The 20,616-nt window shown below is 43.1% G+C and overlaps 1 protein-coding gene, 1 long non-coding RNA gene and 2 other non-coding genes across 8 annotated transcripts; 1 reads left to right on the top strand and 3 right to left on the bottom strand.

The window, feature by feature from the left end:
- Positions 1–4,557: 4,557 nt before the first annotated feature.
- Positions 4,558–9,057, top strand: arl2 (ADP-ribosylation factor-like 2). The gene is made up of 5 exons (XM_036548315.1): positions 4,558–4,778; positions 5,286–5,396; positions 6,003–6,165; positions 7,632–7,712; positions 8,270–9,057. Exons 1-5 carry the CDS (start codon positions 4,714–4,716, stop codon positions 8,402–8,404), a joined length of 555 nt encoding a protein of 184 aa, XP_036404208.1. The 5' UTR covers positions 4,558–4,713; the 3' UTR covers positions 8,405–9,057.
- A 556-nt stretch (positions 9,058–9,613) lies between these two features.
- On the bottom strand, positions 9,614–12,762 carry LOC118791076. 5 transcript variants are annotated; one of them, XR_005005532.1, is made up of 7 exons: positions 12,692–12,762; positions 12,123–12,152; positions 11,758–11,800; positions 11,525–11,569; positions 11,239–11,280; positions 10,007–10,305; positions 9,614–9,746 (listed from the first exon to the last, which is right to left on the bottom strand). It is a non-coding gene; the product is annotated as an uncharacterized LOC118791076 (long non-coding RNA). The 5 variants fall into 5 exon arrangements; XR_005005531.1 differs by having other exon boundaries at positions 10,269–10,305; XR_005005533.1 differs by having other exon boundaries at positions 10,273–10,305.
- LOC118791693 lies at positions 10,034–10,161 on the bottom strand. Its single transcript, XR_005005554.1, has one exon. It is a non-coding gene; the product is annotated as a small nucleolar RNA SNORD22 (small nucleolar RNA).
- Positions 11,910–11,987, bottom strand: LOC118791690. The gene has a single exon (XR_005005551.1). It is a non-coding gene; the product is annotated as a small nucleolar RNA SNORD26 (small nucleolar RNA).
- Positions 12,763–20,616: the final 7,854 nt, after the last annotated feature.

The following is a 20,616-nucleotide window of genomic DNA, read 5'->3' as shown; positions in this document are numbered from 1 at the left end:
TCACCCAGCACCCCAACCTCCGCCGAATTGCTCCAAAATGGTCTCGTTCGTTTGTGCTGGTTTGTGCCGTAAAATTTTTCGTTTGTGCTGCTATCGGTTTGTAGATATAAATATTGTATTTTTGGGCGATGACGTCAACCAGCACTCCAAACTTCTTCGAATTGCTCCAAAATTGTCTCGTTCGTTTGTGCTACGTTTGTGCCGGTTTGTGCCATGATAATTTTCGTTCGTGCGGTCATGCTTTGGATAAACACTGTACTTCATGGCAAAAATTCTGTGACAACTTCCAGAACGCTGCTTTCTCCATAACGAAGAAAGTGGCTTCTACTGTGCAACGTTTTGCTGGTTGGTGCCCTGAAAAAAATACTTTGGCATTACATTATTTCCTGATAGGCCTACACAGAGCGCTTCAATGCCAAGAGCAATAACATTAAAATGGTAAATGGACTGCATTTATATAGCGCTTTTCTACTCATTTGAGTACTCAAAGCACTTTACAGTTATATGCCTCACATCTACCTACCAATGGCAGAGGCTGCTATACAGGCTTACCAACTGGCCACTGGGAGCTCAGTGTCTTGCTCAAGGACACTTCAACACTCTGCCAGGATGAGCCAGATTCGAACTAGGGACCTTCCAATCCCCAGTCAACTGCTCTATCTCCTGAGCCACTGTCGCCCCATTATATGAGATCCCAGTAAATTTATGTTGCAGTGCTATTTGGAAATATCCAACACTTAAAGATGACAAGCACTTGTAGCTATTTTTTAAGCCAGCTAATTACTTACAAGGCCTGAGTTGCATTTGCTAATTAGCTGGTTAATGTTAATGTTGCTCTCTGCAAAATGTGCCTCTCAACATTTTGCAGAGAGCATCAAATGATGTAAAAGAGCAGGGAAAGTCCATCAGATCTGTGGCAAAATTGTATGGCATATGCCACATCACTCTGTACACATTCTGTAAAGAGAGGAAGAGGTTAGAAGAGAAGGGATCAAAGGAACTTCCACATGTAGGCTACCATAGTGGAAAGAAAGTCTTCACTGATGAACAAGAGAAAGAATTGACAGAATATCTGATGAGGGCTGCTGATGCATATTATGGACTGTGTCCACGTGAGGTAAGCAGATAGGAATTGGTAACGGATAAGTTAGGGGAAAGTTAGCAATTTATATTAGTGGCAAGGTAAAATATAATGGATGGGGAAATATTGAACATTTTTTATGTGATTAAAATTACAGGTGATAGAACTTGCATATCAGCTTGCAGTGAAATATGGGTGCAAACATCCAAAGTCATGGGATGAATCTTCACAGGCTGGAGCAGACTGGTTTTCAGCCTACATGAAAAGAAACCCAACTCTGTCCATTAGGAGTGCCAAGGCCACAAGCCTGGCATGAGCCACCAGTTTTAATAAAAACAACGTGGCAATGTTCTTCAGAAAACTTGACGAAATGATAAGGAGGCACAACTTAATTGCAAATGACATTTTGAATGTCGATGAGACTGGCATAACAACTGTGCAAACCCCAGACAGAGTGATTGCAAAACGTGGCAGTAAACAGGTTGGGGCGATGACATCAGGAGAAAGGGGTTCACTGGTCTCTATCGCATGTGCAGTCAATGCCATTGGCAACACAATTCCTCCAATGTTTGTTCCCACACATACGTTACACAGACCACTTTGTACGAGATGGGCCAATAGGAAGTATTGGAAGTGGAAATAAATCAGGATCGATGCAGGAAACGGATTTCGTCATCTTTCTTAAGCACTTTGCAAACCACACCAAGGTCAGTCCTGAGAAAAAGGTGCTACTTCTCCTGGATAACCACAGCTCACAGCTGTCAATTGCAGCCATTGACTTCTGCAAGAACAATGGAATTGTGATGCTAACATTCCCCCCTCACTGCAGTCACAAGCTCCAACCCCTCGACAGGAGTGTATATGGCCCACTCAAGAAGATGGTGAACAGCGCAAACAATTGCTGGATGAGAATGAATCCAGGAAAGACCATGACGATATATGACATACCAGGTCTTGTGAGGACAGCACTTCCAGCTGCAGCTACACCAAAGAATATACAGGCTGGATTCCAGTGCAGTGAAATTTGGCCGTACAATCCAGACATATTCGAGGAAAGTGAGTTTGCACCTTCACAGGTCACAGATCATCCTGATCCAGTTGCCCATCAGGCCACTCCTCCAGCTGCCCACCAAGCCAATCCTCCAGCTGCCCACCTAGCCACTCCTCCAGCTTCCCACCTATCCATTCCTCCAGCTGCCCACCTAGCCATTCCTCCAGCTTCCCACCTAGCCATTCCTCCAGCTGCCCACCTAGTCATTCCTCCAGCTGCCCATCAGGCCACTCCTCCAGCTGCCCACCTAGCCATTCCTCCAGCTGCCCATCAGGCCATTCCTCCAGTTGCCCACCTAGCCACTCCTCCAGCTGCCCACCTGGCCACTCCTCCAGCTGCCCACCTAGCCACTCCTCCAGCTGCCCATCAGGCCACTCCTCCAGCTGCCCTCCTGGCCACACCTCCAGCTGCCCATCAGGCCATTCCTCCAGCTGCCCACCAGGCCACCGCCCCATCAAGCTGTGCTGAAGAAACACTGAGTCACTTGAACTTTAGCCCATTTGATGTGTGACCCTTACCAAAAGCTGGACCAAGAAAAATCCCTGTAACAGGAAGGAAGAGGAAACAAACAGCAATACTCACTGATACACCTGTCAAGATGGCCCTTGACGAAGAGCAGAGAAGAAGGTCTGACAAGGTGAAACGGAAAATAAGCTTGCCAAAGAAAGGTCTGGGCAAGAAACAAGACAAATCGACTCACACAAACCAACAATGACCTAGGGTGTCTAAGAAAACATTAGGAAAGAAAAGTCAGAAAATGCATAACATCGAGCCACAGGACACAGATTCCTCAAATGCTGATGAGAATTTCTGTATTGTGTGCATGAAACACTTTAATAACTCAAAGCCAAAAGAAGGTTGGGTTTGGTGCATGACCTGTAGCCTGTGGGCCCGTGTTGAAGCTGGTGCACATCTGCACATTTTGTTAAGTTTTTATTATTATGTTCAAATGTTAGTGTAAGACCTGTTGGCTACTCTGTGGTCCCATAAGGCCTGCACTCCAGGAGTGCCATATATCTGTCACCACTGTGACTGACGGTGCAAGACAAACAAGCACAAACACAAACAAACACACAGTTTTCAATTTTATTATGTTCAAAGGTCTGTCATTACTATGACTGACAGTTACTAACATACTTGGTTCACACACACACACACACACACACACACACCAGTTATGTTAACAAGTCATTTGTTCAAGTTCAAGTGTTGAATAAAAACCTTTCAATATCAAGTTTTGTCGTAATCCTTATTTCACAATGTTACATTTCACCCCAGTGTATATCATAATGTTACATTTCACCCCAGGGTAAATTACAACTAACCCAGACTATGGGGTGAATTGAAACATTTTACTCCTTGTGTTTGAGACGAAACCATGCATGTTCTGTTTGTGTTGCAGAGATAACAGCTACACCATTTGATAGCAGACACATGTAACTAGTTTCACTTTTTGAACGCACTGGCTTAAAAGATACAGACAGAAATGTCAAAAATGTTACAACCATCCCCGGTCTCCCCTACTGCATGTTTAACTTCATGTTCTGTTTTTTATTTATCATTTGTTTTCTAAGTTATTGTGTTGGTGTTACAAGTTCATAAGTTGTGTTATGTTATAGGCTACTGTGTTGAAATAAATTAACAAAATGTTCAGTCTCCTTGCTGGTTGTTCCGACATATTCAGAATCATTACCGCTCTTCCCGTTAGCATTGTCGTTAACAGATGGCTTTGTGCGTGCGCTCGTAAAATTTATATTTTAAAGGCTCATTATTACGGTTTTGTATTTCTCTGTAACGTAGCACACTGTTAACAATGTTACTTATAACATTCTTTCTCAGCCCTGGAACTCAAACCATTTTCTGATGCCCCCCAAAATAATCAATATATAGGCTATTTAAATAATTAAATTAATATCATACACGTGCGACGACTAGTCGAATAATGGCTTGAGCTAACGAATACTAGTCGACTAGGAAAATCTTTAGTCGGGGCAGCCCTACAGCTTTGCAATTATTTCCTTACTGTGTTGTGTAAACTACTAGCTGGTTACTTGGCTTGATTGAAAAGGTTGAAAAAGGCTGGCGAAGACTTTTCCACGTTCAACATAACCACGAATGGTGATAAATTTCGGGTTTTAACATCAACGTTGCATTGCCTTTCTAATTGCATAGGGTAGCGCTATTCAAGCATAGCGTAGACGTAGGCCGCGATTGGCGTCTCTCTTTCCCCTGCTGCACACAATTCCTTCATGCAAAACTATAGACCAATGGAAACGCCGCAATTTTGCGAGTGATGTTAACTGTGTTCAATCAAGCGTCCTACCGAAGGCGCTCCTCCGAACAACGACCAAATGGACGATTGGAGTAGGCGGGGTGTAGTGAGTACGATACTTCCTGGTATGTGAGGTAGAAACCATAGCAATGGTAGGAAGGAGCAACTGCGTGTGTGTCCGCTGCATGGTAAAGAAACAGATACTGGGCTAGACAAAGGGAGTTGTAGGGTGGACTGATCTTTGTTAGATATTGCTAGCTGCCTAGCTATACCGTTTGATTTGTTTATTCAGTAACTGTAAGGCATACAATGGGTTTACTTACGATATTGAAGAAAATGAAGCACAAGGAACGCGAGATGAGACTGCTAATGCTGTATCCTTTAGTTCCAAGTGTGCCACTTGTTCGGGGATGCAGTCGCGATTAACCTCATAAATGATGAAAATGTCAGGCCCTAGAGTGATGTATGTGTTTGTGACGAATAAATGCAGGTTACAAATATAATTCATCAGCTAGTTAGTCATTGCCAGAGAACGTTTTCATTGCTGGGGGTTAATTTGGATATGAAGCAGTGAAGCTAGTTAGCATGCTATGGAGCCAACCGCTTCTACATTTACATTTACATTTATTCATTTAGCAGACGCTTTTATCCAAAGCGACGTACAAAAGTGGTTCTGTGTGTTGAGAAAACTGATCTCTCTAACTTTTTTTGTTAAAATGTAAATTAAACATTTTCTCTGTGTGCCTGGAATTACCGAAAACACAGGAGAAGCTCTTGCCCCTCTCAAACAGCAACCAGTTCCATATCGCTGACCCCTTGCAAACATTTTCTTGGTAAATAATTGTTTACGAAGGTTCAGCTTAACAAAATCGCGCCTGTAGTGGCCTGGATAATGCTGGGAAAACGACCATTCTGAAGAAGTTCAATGGAGAAGACGTCAGCACTATATCTCCCACGCTGGGATTCAATATAAAAACTCTGGAACACAGAGGGTAAGAGGATAGACCAGGCAAACTGTAGCCTCCAATTCTGACCCCCTGGTTAAAGAGTACATCGGGAATTTATCATTACTATTTAGCAGTTTTGCAGACACTCTTATCCAGAGCAGTTTGGGATACATCAAAGCAATTCAGATTAAGAACTTTACTCAGGGGTACAACACCTGTGCCCCACATGGAAATCAAACAGGCAACTTGTGTTACAAGTCCAGCATTTTAACCCCTGCTCTGCATTGCAGTGTATTGAAAGTGCAACACCAGATAGCTGTTGTCAAATGTAGTTTGTTGGTGCTCATCAGTAGAGTAATCCTCTGCTCTTTTTGGTAAGGTGTTTCAGGTTACCTCAGCTCGGTAAGAAAGCATGGAATTGAACGAGAACAAGATATTCAGCACAACTGCGGTTTCTTTTTACATGTAATGTCGACTATCTGTCACTTTGTCAAGTCTGATCTCTTCCTAAAGACCTCCTGTTTCCATTGTGAATGGTGGTAAACGACTCCATGTATTAAAAACTGTGTGGTGTTTGGTGAATGCTTTTTTGCTGGAATCTAAACTGACTGGCTCCTTCCTTCATCCCCTCTCCCGTCTTCACTGCTACAGATTTAAGCTAAACATTTGGGATGTGGGAGGCCAGAAGTCACTGCGCTCCTATTGGAGGAATTACTTTGAGAGCACTGACGGGCTGGTGTGGGTTGTGGACAGCGCCGACCGGCTTAGGCTGGAGGACTGCAGGCAGGAGCTGAACGCACTGCTGCTAGAGGAGGTACTGCAGTCCTCAAGAACACAAGCACCACCACCATAAATACTGTACTCATGAATAATGACACTGCCTCCACAGATATACTCATGAACGTAGATACTGCCAGTGCAGATATTCCACACATGGATGAGGTAATCAGCTCCATATGCTTCACATTGAAAGTTCTGTCCCTGCCATTGTTGAAACAAATAAGTGTTCTGATGCTGTCTCCTGATGGACATTCTTAAAGGGGCATGGTTTAGAATGGGAAATCTAGCAATTTAAAATCTTCTAGTATCAGACACCGCTGGAACCTCCTCCTGGAACCAGTCAGAACCTCTTAGACATGGAAATATCGAGACCAGAGCTATCACAGAAACTCAATATCTGGTCTTAAAGTGGGCTATCAGCTTCTGACTTTCAGCTTCCAGTTGGATTCCACCCACCTAGTTGTTGAGGTCCAGCCAAAGTTCTGTTTTTTTTGTGTAGACACACTAAAGCTTGTCTCAGAACATCATGGTGCTGGTCATATTTACAGGCATTCTTTTAGTATGATGGGCAAGTCCTGGGCTTGTTGGCTGGTATGGTGTGCTGTTATGAAAGCTTCTGTGCTGAGGACACCACACCAGCCAGACCATCACCAACACTGTAAGATACATGGTTTTCTGTTCGAGCACACTGTCATAAAAAATATAACCAAAAAGAAGCATTTCCACGTCTCTGTTGAAGTGTGTTTTATGATGGTGTCTGATGCCAGTTACTGTAACTGCTGTGTGGAGGAACCTTGTGTGTATGCATTTGAAAAATGTGCTTTTCTCTGTTTAAAGGAAAGCTTTACAACCAGAACAGGTAGAGCTTACATTGCTGATCAGCCCCCAATAAGATGATCTTCCCAGTTACCTCCCTAAGGGCTCAGGCAGTAAGGCCCTTGCTCTAAGCACAGGCTGAGCCTTACAGGCCAAGCTTTATCATAGCCATGCCATCTGCTGACAGTGACTGGGAGCCCACAGTGGCAGAATACAATGGCTTTGTTCTGCCAGATTAGGTGCTAGTATGCTGGCAGGGTTCCCCCATCTCCCTGCACCCTGACCCTTGCCATTCACACGGGCACCTATGAGGTCATCTCTGTGAGAGAAGCCTAAAGAGCATTTGCGATCACAAAAGTTGGGGCAAAATAAGGGGGAAATCCCTTTTTAAACAGCACAGTTCTACAGTATCAGGATCTTATTATCCATGTAAGTCCTGAATGTACTGTGAGTGTGTCTCACAGCAGCATAAATCCTGCCTGAATTGGGTTTGCTCATCCAAACACCCACAGTTGTCCTTGCTTACAGTACATGATTTTATCGTCTGACTCGAAGCGTGATATTTATAGAAAGTTATTTAAATATCAGAATGTAAATATCAAATGACTTTTGTGTGTGGATGCACGTCTGTGACTCTATCTCCTTGCTCCTGTGTGTAAATCTCTCTCTGTCTCTCTCTCTCAGCGGCTAGTAGGAGCCACGCTCCTGGTGTTTGCCAACAAACAGGACCTGCCAGGGGCCCTGCCCAAAGATGCCATTCGGGAGGTGAGCTTTCGCACACAGTAACAGAAATGCAGTAACAGCGGGGTCCATTTCCCTCTCTGCCGAGAGGCAGTTTGTCTGTGGGCTGCCTATCACATAGGCTCCTAGAGTTGGGACTGTCAGGCACAGCCTGACCTTCCCCTTTGGATGTTGCCCAGGTTTGATGATTGGTCTTTCCCAGAGGATAGGGGAAAGTGAGGAAGGCGGAAATCATGTGTCACCGTTAAGAAAGGATCAAAAAATGCCACATTATTCTACATCATTGTCATTTAGCAGATGCTCTTACCCAGAGCAATTTACATACAGCAGGTTACAATTTTATCCATTTATATAGCTGGATATTTACTAAGGCCATTGTGGGTTAAGTGTTAAAGTACCTTGCCCAAGGATACAACAGCAGTAACCTAGGGGGAAACCAAACCAGCAACCTTTCAGTTACAATCCCTGCTCATTACAATTCCACACTACTGTCTCCTTAAATGTACATCTCCATCTCTTTTATGTGTATGTGTGCACATGTCTCTCAGCCATTTGGTGAGTCTGCGTTCCTGTGTCTGCAGGCTTTGGCACTGGACGACATAAAGACACATCACTGGTGCATTATCGGCTGCAGCGCGGTGACCGGGGAGAATCTGCTCGTTGGTGTGGACTGGCTACTGGATGATATCAGTGCACGGATATTCACCACAGACTGAGGCAGTTTACACGTGTGCACACCCACATGCACGCATGCACACACACACAATACGGAACACTGGTCTATTCACGCGTGCATAGACTCAGCGCTCAAGCACAGCTAATGCAGGATGGTAAACAGCTATACTTACAGTGGGGTGGAGGTGCACCTAAATAAAATCCCATGCTGTAGCAGCAGCATTCAGTCCAGTCAAAGTTCAACCTGTCCTGTCACATTTGTGGGCGGCACCAGCTGTGCTCACAGGATCAGAACACTGCAGGTCCCCTCACACTAAGGTGTCCATTCATTTCACCTCTCCTGAGTGGAGTTTCTGTGACTGTGTTCTGTGGTATAGCTTAAGCCTTAAATTCTGTGCTAAATGGGAAAGTATTAAAAAAACTTAATTCCAGTGTGCACATCTTTTATGTCTGAAAATGTTGCTTGACTCTAAGTTTGCTGAACTGAGATTACACTAGCAAGTGCAACTAATGTCCCGCTTGGCCAGACTTAATGTCTTTGGAGCCACCCTGTAATCATTGCAAGCCAGTAACTGCCCTTTTGATAGTGCTTGTTTGAAGATATACTCTCTACTGGCCAGTTTGACACTGCATTACTGTTTTGATCTGGTGATGTATGGTGCAGCTACAAATGCCAGGTGTGTAAGCCAGCATTACCCAGTACTGGTCCTGGGGACCATCTGTGTATTCTGCTTTTCATTCCAGCTGAACTCAGGTTTGAGTATATATATATATAAAAATATAAAAGAGAAATGGATATTATAAACTTATTCACAAAAATGATTAACATGTTTATGACTCCCTTCAAATTTAGTACAGCTGATCAAGTTCTGGATCAGTCACACAGACATAGCCCAGAATCACTGAATGTATATGATTGCTCGCTATGCAATTTCTAGACAGCAGCCCATCCACAAAGATTAATCTGTGGATCATTGACCCAAAATGGGCCCACAGACATGTGGGACAGTAAAATGATAAATTTTCATGATCAGCTTTGAAAAGGACTGCCCTTTGCCCTGAAGCCTCTACCACAATGCCTTCCAAGGCATCTCATTATGCCAACAGCACTGACATCCTGGCAGCTTAGTAAATCAGACTTCATTTGCAAGTAGTGAGAAATCCTGATCCAGTGTGAGTGCCAAGATGACCAGGGAACTGGTTCAGACTTTCCTTGACAATTGAATCAGACTTGAATTGAGGCAGAGAAATCAAGTTTACAAAAGGTTTATTTCAACATTTCATCCAGCATTACATCAGACCACTCCCCATCCTGTGCAAAGACGACAATGTAGCAGACCTCATCTGCTTCTTCAGCCATGCAATCCACGACTTAGGTCACACCTGCAAGGGAAATCGCATTTTCATTAAAACTCAATAGGTTGAAGAGCCACCCTGATTTAGGAGGGGTGCAACTGGCTTTGCAACTGCACAAAGCAGCACTTTGGGTGTAGGTCAGAGGGGTACCAGTCAGTAACCATTTGGAGCATTAATGAGGTCATCACATCTACAGACTGATGAAAAGGGGGGGGGGGGGTCACACTGCAAGAGACCTATTGCTACAAGGGAATACCAAAGTTCTGGCAGCCAAGCCACACAACTACCTCCTTGAATGTGGCATCTCAGTTCTGGTCCCATCAGACAGTTGGGCACCCCAACAGATTGTCTCCTTATTATCCTGGCGACACCAGTGGGTTCACCTTTTCAGGTTCTGGTCCCGACGCAGGGCGTAAGACATGTGCAGGTTTCATCACAGGGACCATGGTTAGACCAGTGAACTGAATGATTGGTCGATTCGAGTTTACCATATATGAGCTTTAGCTAATGCTCATGTAGCTGTTAAAGATATGGGAACCGTTTACTTACCTACCTGTAGGAGTGCCTTCAATGCAGGTCTGCCCACCTGTGAAAGGTAGCATTGTTAACATACATGGGAGTTACTAGCCAGAGTGTCACAGGGATGCCACTCTGCAGCTATACATTAACAGGAATTCAGACTAAGATTCCAAAATTAAGCATGTACAACAGAGGAATGGGTTATGGAGAAGCTTTGTGGATCATCTAAATATCCTGAAAGCCAGGAGCCATTAAGTTAAGGTACTGAATTGAATGCTTCTCTGGCAGTGTGGACATGAACTTCATGAACCCAGCACTGCAACACCTAGGCCAATCAATTCTGCAGCTGTAGACAAACATTTGGTCCAGTGAACCACCAGGCATGGCAGAGCAGCGTTTCTCAATCCTACTCCTGCAGGCCCACTGTCCTGCACATCTTCTATCCTTGCTCCAAACACACCTGAATGAAATTAGTGATTAACATACTGTCATCAGGTGTGCTCAGCTAATCAAAAGTGCCACTGATGAGTTCAGTCAGGTAGGTAGAGCAGGGGGGCCTCAGGAGCAGGATTGAGAATCAGTGGCATAGAGCAGTGCTAATCAAACCTTTCCTGGAGGACCCCCTGCCCTGCATGTTTTAGATCTCTCCCTGCTCCAACACAGCTGATTCAAATGATCAGTTTGTTATTAAGCAGCTTCAGGAATTCATAACAAGTTGATAATTTGAATCAGGTATATTGGAGCAGGGAGAGATCTAAAACATACAGGGCAGGGGGTCCTCCAGGAGAGGGTTGAGAAACACTGGCATAGAGGATCCTTCACAATTTTGAATGCTTCAATGATCTTAACATCTGCACTGTGATTTGGAAACAAAGTTATAGGTCAAAAGCAATTTCCAAAACAGCTATACATTTAAATTGTTTGCCAACTCAATCTGAAAGCATTAACCAAATATACTCTGTTGTAATATGAATGTTTCAAATGCTGCTCTCGTACTCACCGAACCCCTCTTTACCCCATGTCCCAATAAGGGCTGTCAAACCTTAGCACAGGGGAAATATGAGCAATTTTAGAACAAAATTAAACCAAGTTTAAAATTTAAAGTTTAGCAATAGAGTCTGATCAGGGCTTTGGTGACTAGATTGCCATGTGACAGATGTCGTCCAAACTTAAGGGTCAAGACCCAGTTCATCCTCTTAGACTCTAAAATGAGCACAGAAGAATGCACGACAGCATAACTGACTTGTTTAACTAGATCCAGCATTTTAGGCAGAACAAAAGCTTACCATTAAATATAGGTGATTATGTATTACTTTGCAAGCAGCACAAACCTAGACAGGACAGAACAGTTACTCAAACTAGACAATTATAGGAAGCCAGATGATTAATCTACTGGGGGTTTCAGATTAAAAATAAGCATCACTGAATTCAGGCATATGCTTGTCATTTTAAAATCACCACCAAGTACCCTGACATAAATCCTGCCCATTTGTACTGAAGACAAGTGTAAAGTTATTACCAGGCAGAATCATCCTTCACCGCAAGGGGGCCTTTCGACAAATCTACAAGGAAAAGAAACTCAGTCAAATTCCAGTCGTTTCCCAAGCGTGGTTAACACCAGCCAGCCGCCGTTTACAGACAGCCGTTTCACGTTAAAGGCTAACGTTCAATGCTACTCAGAATCTGGTAAAGGAATTTCTTCAAAGGTGTGGATTCAGTAAGAGAGAGTTCTAGTGATCATCACCGTAGCACTGGGACCCGTCATTAAACTTCATACAGCTGAGCTCCATTAGGAAATATGCATCTGGTCCAAAGGTTCGCACATTTCACAGCTCCAAAATATACCAATCATGATTACCAGACAGCATTTTTAAGACGCATTACCTCAAAATAATTCCGCCTCCAAATCTCGACCTAAAAGGAGGGGGAAAAAAAACACTTGGTCGCAAGGACGTTGGCTGTTGCGCATGCCTTCTAGTTATACACCAAACGCTTTCAGGTTAACTGGTTAAGCAGTCTCCCCATCAGATAAAGTACATAATCAAAGTATTTCAGTACAGGTCTGTGACAGGTTCTCTTCATCGAGAAACCGCTTTGCAGTTTACACGTCTGCAGAAACAAAGTATGGCAACGCAGATTTTAATCTGGTATTATACCACCAAACACTACAAAAATAAAGAGTTTCTACATGTATAATAATCGCAAAACGTTAAAAGACAAATACTAGATTAATTACCGGATGAAAATGGATTTACCTAGCATGACCCAACGCTGCAAAAGCAGCAGCGGCAGCTAGTTGGCTACCCAGCCGCAGGTTCACTGCACTAAAAATGCGTTTTAAATATCATATCCACAACTAATTCAAAATATGGCTCCATTATAAACCGGTCACCTTGTTTCTCTAAACACATTCCATCCCGTTATAGCAAATACTCTTATTTCTGATCACCCACCTTTTGCCTCCATCTCAATGAGCACAAAATGAACGAACACTTGGTTGTGGCGCACTTTATATCCGTCATTCTCTCGACCTGCGCAAACTCCTCCTACTTAAAAACAAAAAGTGATGACAGATTACAGCATTCCTGAAGCTAAGATTTTGAATGATGGTTATTTTATCAAAAACAGGTTTTATGTTATAAACAAGACTGGAGATTTTTATCAGTTTTTTATTAGTGTGAAAAGAGAAAGAAGAAAATTATGGTATGGCATTTCTTCACAACGTCATTTCCTTTGAGCACACGCCACGTTAACATATAGAGGTTACAGTAGGCGGAGTCACCGCGGGTTATACTACTGAGTGGCAACGTTAGCGTTCAGCTTGATTACCGCGAAAACACACAAAAAAACATCTAAAATGGGAAAGAGCTGTTGTGCAATTGACTGTACAAATAGATTCAACAAGAAATCGGACCTATCTTTTTACAGACTGCCGAAAGCTAAAGAAAAGAGAAGCCAATGGATCGCTCTAATTCGCAGAAATAACTGGAATCCAGGCACCGAAACGTGTAGCTTACAGTTTTCCAGTTGTACCCTAATAAAATAAAAATATTTGTGCAAACTTGTCCACATACAACCAGAATATTCATTGGTGTACTCGTCACTTTAATTTCGCCAACAAATCCCGCCTTCAAGTTCGACCAAGCGTCAATGCTTTTGCGGACATTCTAAAACGCTTAACGTGAAACGGCTTTTAACGTGGCTTAATATTCCAAAACGGCGATCAGTGATCACCAAATGACTCTCACGTATTAGCATATTGTTGCTGTCGGGCGGAAACCTTGTGGGGCAATTGCTGTCAGCTAGTTTAGCTGCGGTTTAGAACGGTAGCCTACTACTTAAAACGGAAGTATCACGAGTTTAGCGCGCAGTTGAGTGTAAAGATGAACATGATTGCTGTGTAACAACACGCACCGTTTCATTCGCAGTTAGACTGTCTGGAAACCGGAAGTTGGATATCTACCCCGAACCAGAGCCCGTCTATACAGATATTGCCTGCCAGAACGAACAGTTAACAAGAATGCCGCTTAATGACATGATTTAGGATTCTTTGCGAGTTGGATCCTTGATGTAATATAAATATTATAGGCTACTGTAATTGTTATTAAGATGCGTTTTAACCGAACGCGAAGCGAAATTTCATTTCGCTTTCCTTGTGCGGGTTTGATCGCTTGCCTGAAAAATGAACAAGTGAATTTCGCCCATTTCGCGTCGCTCGTAAATTTCGCTTCGCGTTCGGTTAAAACGCAGCTTCAGGCTTATACATTTCTTATACAATTGACTTCACATCCGCCAAAAATAAAGTTTATTTCTCTGCAATAAATAAGACGCTTCCAGGATCCTGTCGTCACTGAAATGCCTGAAAGGGAACTGAAGTTACGACTTCACTGTAACCCTCTATTTATAAGCATTTTGGTCAAGATCGTGTTTGAATTATCATTACTCAGGGACGTACACAGACATTTTGAGGGGCAGTGGCTCTAAGACTAAGGCCTAGTCAAAAGACAGTTTCAGGATGATATGACGATTTAATGTGGTCGAATTAGCAGGCTACTAAAAAGCTTATAAGCAACAACAACAAAATGAAAACAATTATTCGGCTATAATTTATTATCTCCAGAGGCGCAGCTCAGCTAAAGAGGGCTACCCTCAGCTCGATATTATGCACGTCCATGGTTTGAATGTGAAATTAAATCAATAATTTAATCAATGAGTCAATCAAAGTCTCCACTGTGTTTCTTGGTGTGCATGCAAAAGTGTCAGGTGATTTCATACACGAATAACTAGCCTAATTTACCGACACACCTATAAAATGAACTCTGAGAAGCCGAGGGGAATTAAGTCGGTGAGGATGGCGAGAGTTGCAAATTATAGCAATGAACAAAAATTATACTTGCTTCAATGCATCAGGGGTGTGGTACAATGTATTGAAGATGTACGCAAGGACACCACCACCGTGCTCAGGTGACAGACTGTGTGGGATAATGTCGCCATCAGATTCAACACCAGGTTTACCAACAGAAGACCGAGCAGCGCAAACAATCTCCGAAACCTATGGAAGCGCATGAAGGTGGATGCGCATAAAGCGCTCGCTTAGCGCACGCAGACTGCACGGGACCTGGATCCAATAAGCCAAGAAATATCACTGCTCCTACCTAATCTCCACACTGCAATAGAGGGTACATTGGATAGTGATTGTCGTCTTCCTCTGGAAGACCAATCAGGTAATATCATTACCCACATTGATAACATGTGCGTGTGCATGTCATGTAATTTAAAACTACCACTGCCTCAACAGGAGCCTCAACACAGCCTATCAGTGGCAGGAGCAACATATCTCCAGGGCATCAACTGACCTTGCTTCAACCCCAGGATTTCTCCCACCATGTCCACCTCTGCAGCCTCTGTGTCTATCAGTAAGAAAAAGAGGTGACACACATCCCAATGACCCTCCTAGCACTTCTCACCATCAGCCTCCTCTGGCACCCAGCATCTTAAGTACTGCTGACCAGCCACCTAGACCTGCATCCATCCTAACCCCCAGCACCATAAGTCCCCCCCAGCCACACAAACTCCCCAAACATCCGATGCTCAAACGGAAGCTCCCCAATCACCCAGCAGCACACAGTCAAGCTCTTCACAAGCCCCGGACACCCCACCCATATATAGGGGGACACAGAGGCAGTGTGGTGACAGTTCTGAAAGCGAGGCAGGCCAGCCTGCTCCTGAAAGACTTGTTTGAGCTGCCCGCCAACGCCCACTGCCGCGCTTTGAACAGCAGATGCAACAGATGAAACGTGAGGAGCATTGTTTGAGGCTGGAACTGATCAGGGCCCAAGAGCGCTGGGAGGAGGAGCTACACCAGGGGCGAACCAGGAGAACCTATATAACATATAACCACTTCTATCTGTAATTGCAGAGAGAATCAATTACCCTTTCTGGAAAAGGATTGGCAGCAACCCAGTTTACTTTCCTGCAAGATAAGTGGCCAGTACATAACTTGCTGAGGATGACAACTGACCTACATAGGCTAACATTTCAGAGCTTACTCTTGAAAAATGGGTAAACTATCCATTTAACAAGCTTTTGCAATTTTGGGCTTATGTGATAACAGGAGTCCACAAGTTTGTGCAGTTCTGGTGATGATTGATAATTTGAGTTCACGAATTTGCATAATTCTGATTGGTTAATAAACTCAGGTCTTATTAATAATTGGGATCAATTCAATTATTGTTGAATTCAGTGCTGGGTGTGGCATTTAAACGGGCATTCAGTGGGTTGTCTATCCTCTGTAGCTACCATGGATGTCCTAAATGACAGTGTGTTGATGGTGCATAGAGTGCAGGAAGCACAAATTATCAGCAGAAGGTACAAACTACTTCGTGACCCCTTTCGAAGGTACAACGATGAGCAATTCCAACGACAGTACTGCCTGTCCAAAACAGAAGTCAGGCAGCATGTCAACATCAACATGTTGGGAGGTCAGCTGATGTCCAGAGGGAGAGGGAACATGCCCGTGCCAGTAGTGTACAAAGTTCTGCTTGCGCTACGCTACTTTGCCACAGGGTCCTTCTTCCGCTGCAGTGGCAATATGATAAATGTCCACGAGAGCACAGTTTGCCAGATAATACATACGGTGGCCCGCGCCCTTGCTGCACTCCACACAAGCTACATAGTAATGCCAAACACAAAGGAGCAGAGAGACATCTCAACTGCCTTTCATGTTAAAGCCAGTATGCCTGGGGTGATTGGAATTGTGGACTGCACCCACATTCCAATCGTATTCCATGGCACAGTGCGCAATCCAGCTTTTACCAATCACCATGGGTATGTAGGGCTATACCCTCTTATCTTTATTCTGTCTAGACTTCAAGAACATACACTGAATGCAATACTCTATTTATATACTGTATATAATTAATGTCACAACGGAAAAAAAACTTTAGTAAATGCCTCTGGGATGCCTTTGATGTTTCTGCTAGTAATACATAGTGAAGCACATGGTTTAATATATTCTGGCAAAATCCTGCATAAGAAATGATATTTACGTTTCTAATATTACAGGTACACCTCTATAAACTGCCAGATGGTTTGTGACAACAACATGTGCATTCGCAATATTGTGGTGAGATGGCCTGGCAGTGCGCATGATGCCCGCATTTTTGACAGCAGCCAACTCAAGGCTCAACTTGAAGAGGGGGCTTACAGTGGAGTCCTTCTCGGAGATTGGGGCTACCCTCTGCGCCGGTACCTCTTAACGCCTGCTCGGAGGCCAGTAACCCATGCAGAGGTAGAGTTCAATAAGAGTCGCAAGAAGAGTCGCTGCTATATTGAGTGAACATTTGGCTTATTGAAGAGCTGCTTTGCACGCCTCTCCTTTGGCCTTCGGACCACCTCACAGAGGGCAATCATCATCACAGTCGTCTGTGCAGTCCTCCATAACTTGGCGATCGACTGGGATGAGCCCCGTTACCCTCAGCCACAAGGTGCTGACCTTCAGGACTTTAATACTGCCGCTGGACCTGCTGCTGCTGATCTAGTAGGGAATGCATTTCGCCAAGCCATCATTGCAAACCATTTCAGTTAACCTCACAGCATGTGTACACACACACACACACATATATATATATATATATATATGACTGACTGAAATGGCAATAGTTTGGTTTCCTTACTGAGATCGCGTCAACTTAACAAAATAAAACATGCATTTTAGCCTTCAATTTCAACACTTGTTCTTGTGCAGAAATAGCCACGGTTTGTTTCCACGGTTAGCAACCTTGTCAAGAATCAGTTTTGATAGCATGTAAACACAATTTCAGCTTTTTATGTGATGTCACTTGAAATCAGACTGGCAACCCTGTCGAAAAGGTCGACTGTACTTTATCAGACAGACACACTTCTTTAGTGCATTTTATTTCCTATTCAACCAGCACTCGCTATTCCCTGTGTCATCTTGCCCAGAAGAACGTGGCAGTGGGAGTGCATAGCGAGCCAAAACAAATGGCAGGCCCCAAATTGGGCAGCTCTGTGATAGGTCAAATGTTCGCATGCTTAGTGTGAATCCACAGCGCATGTAAATAAAATGATTTTTCTTATTCATTGCGTTTCAGGCAGTGTTTTGCGATGTGTTTATCACACGTTCATATCGTGATGATGATGAAAATACGATTTATCGGTCAGCACTAATTAGTGTGGAGCTGAACCACTGCAATGACTACTGCCAAATCCCCTTGATTGTCTTGTTTACCTTTCATGTCTCTCTCATTCTTTGTGTGATTGGGTTGGTTTCAATTTTACATCTTTAAGATAATACATAATTGCTTTTGATAATTGAATTGGAAAGATAATATAGATATTTGTTGTATAGAAAATACATAGAACCAATTTGTGCTTGAAAAATATTTGTACAATAATTATTACTTTTGATTTGTCAATCAAGGAAGAACATGATGTCAATGTGAGATGCTCTTTGTCCCTTTCGTGCACTTCCTGTCTACCTGCGCGAGGACGACTCAGAGTTCTTCAAGACCTGCAGTGTAAGCACTGTGATATGCTAATATCAATTAATACAGTGTAAACATATCATAAAGTAAACAAATTTGAATGCGTCTTCCAGCATTTTATATAATCAAAATGATTACCATATATTTTTTTCAAGTCTATCTTAAATACAATGGTCAGATGCTGGTCTAGATTCCAAGCACCGCTACGTCACGTTGATGTGAGAAATTAGTTGCTGTGCTTGCTTGGGTAATATTGGCTGACCTACAGCTAGCTAGCCAGCTACTGCAACCTCGGTAACAGCAGCTTTATTTTTTAAAGCACTCTTCTCTTGTTTTTGTTGTTTATAGAGTTGTCTACCTTCGATTACGTTGATGCCGATGCGGAGCTACTGCCACCACTGGACTGCAGCTCACCCGCACCGTCATGCAGCTCTGGAGCTTAAAGCTCCGCGTCTTCATCACAACAGGCCAGATGGGGTAAGATTTGTTGTGCTGGGTAGGCCTGTACTAGTCTCACACCAGATGCTATGCAAACATTTTGATATATTTATGAAATATAAAAGAAAAAAGTACCTGATAGTACCTGATAGTAGAAATGTGTGAAAGAATAGTAGAAACAATTATTTGCAATGGCATATGTGTTAATTAGGGGCCAAGCACCAAAGGTGCTAGGCAACTATTGTAATTGTTAGAATTTTTCACTATTATTATACTTTCTCCTATGAGAACAATGGCAGCCCATAGAACCCCTTGGTGGATTTTTATGAAATTTGGCACATTGATAGAGGACAGTCCAAAGTATCCAGGCCTCAAATTTGGGGTCAATCCATCCATCTCTGTAGCGCCATCAACAGGCCAAACTTCAAGGTACATTTTTGCTTACATCTTTTGAACCATTTGTCTGACACATGTGGTCTTTTTTTCCCCTGAATCCTTGGGTCATGACAATTTGAATGCATCCATTGGCGTTAAAGTCCACCATATTGGATATTCCGCCATTTTGAATTTTTCGAAAAAACTTACTTTTGAGAACTAGTCCTATGCCGTTGATCCTATCACCACCAAATTTGGTACGTATCATCTACAGATGGGTGTGACCATAAGTTATTCAAAGAATTTTGCTAGGGCAAACGGCCACTGTCGTCCAATGAATTTCCATGCCGAAGACACCAAAACAGGAAGTGAGCCATATGTCAGCAATGCTTGGTTGCAGTCACGCCAAAACTGGTATACTTTATTGCCAGGGGGAATATTGGGTACCCACCAAGTTTTATGAAATTTGGCCATATGGGGGCGCTATACCAGAAAAACAGAGAAAAAAAATTCAAATGCATATAGCTTTGGAACCAAAGCAGATGTTTCAACCAAATTTCTTGTGCATCATCACAATGAAGGACCCTAGCTGGGAAAGCATGAAACCTGTGTGTTGGTCATTTTGTTTGTCAGCCATCTTGGTATTACCATTTTTTAAATGGTTTTCTATGGCAGGCCATAGAAGCCCTAGGTGGATGTTGGTGGAATCTGGCACCCTCACAGAGCACAGTCCAAGGTATCCAGGCACCAAATTTGTACTCAATCCATCAATCCCTGTAGCGCCACCAACAGGCCAAATTTCAGAATACATTTTTGCTTATAACTTTTGAACCGTTTGTCCTAGAGTTGTGATCCTTATTTCTGCTGAATCCCTGGGTCATGATGAATTGAACAGACTATAATGGATTTTTGAAAAAAAAATCAAATTTTCAATTTTTTGAAAAACCTACTTTTGCAAACTAGTCCTAGACCATTGATCCTATCACCACCAAATTTGGTCCGTATCATCTACAGAGGGTTCTGACCAAAAGTTATTCAAAGAAGTTTGCTAAGGCAAATGATACGGCTGCTGTCGTCCAATGAAATTCCATGGACACCAAAACAGGAAATGAGTCATATCTCAGCAATGCTTTGTTGGAGTGATGCCAAACTTGGTACACTTTGTTGGTATTAGCAACACTGGGTATGCACCAAGTTTCATGAAATTTGGCCACTTAGGGGCGCTATACCATTAAAAATCATTAAAATACCCATTACTCTGGCAGAAAAGCAGATATCTCAACTAAATTTCTTGTGCTTCATCAAAGTTAAGGATCCTATCAGGGAACTTATGAAACCTCCACATCAGCCATTTTGTGTTTCATCCATCTTTGATTTAGTCAAAAACACATTTAACCACCTCCTCCTACAGTTATGGCACAATGAGGTTTTGTGTATTACCTCTTTGGACCATTGTCTTTAACAGTTGTTAAAGGATAGTTGCCAGGTTGAACAATGTGGCCGCAGTGTACCCACAAATTTGCCCATGAAGTCGCCATGAAGGAAGAGTGGCCATATCT

Source organism: Megalops cyprinoides, chromosome 16 (genome assembly GCF_013368585.1).
Source record: "Megalops cyprinoides isolate fMegCyp1 chromosome 16, fMegCyp1.pri, whole genome shotgun sequence".
NCBI lineage: Eukaryota > Metazoa > Chordata > Actinopteri > Elopiformes > Megalopidae > Megalops > Megalops cyprinoides.
The sequence above is the reverse complement of the archived record's forward strand: the minus strand, read 5'-3'. Positions and strand labels throughout refer to the sequence as shown.

Bases quoted from the DNA above. Each gene is read 5' to 3' on its own strand.
- arl2 (XM_036548315.1), top strand. From the start codon at position 4,714: ATGGGTTTACTTACGATATTGAAGAAAATGAAGCACAAGGAACGCGAG. The intron at 4,779-5,285 runs GTATCCTTTAGT...TCGCGCCTGTAG, and splicing joins GAGATGAGACTGCTAATGCT to TGGCCTGGATAATGCTGGGA. The intron at 6,166-7,631 runs GTACTGCAGTCC...TCTCTCTCTCAG, and splicing joins ACGCACTGCTGCTAGAGGAG to CGGCTAGTAGGAGCCACGCT.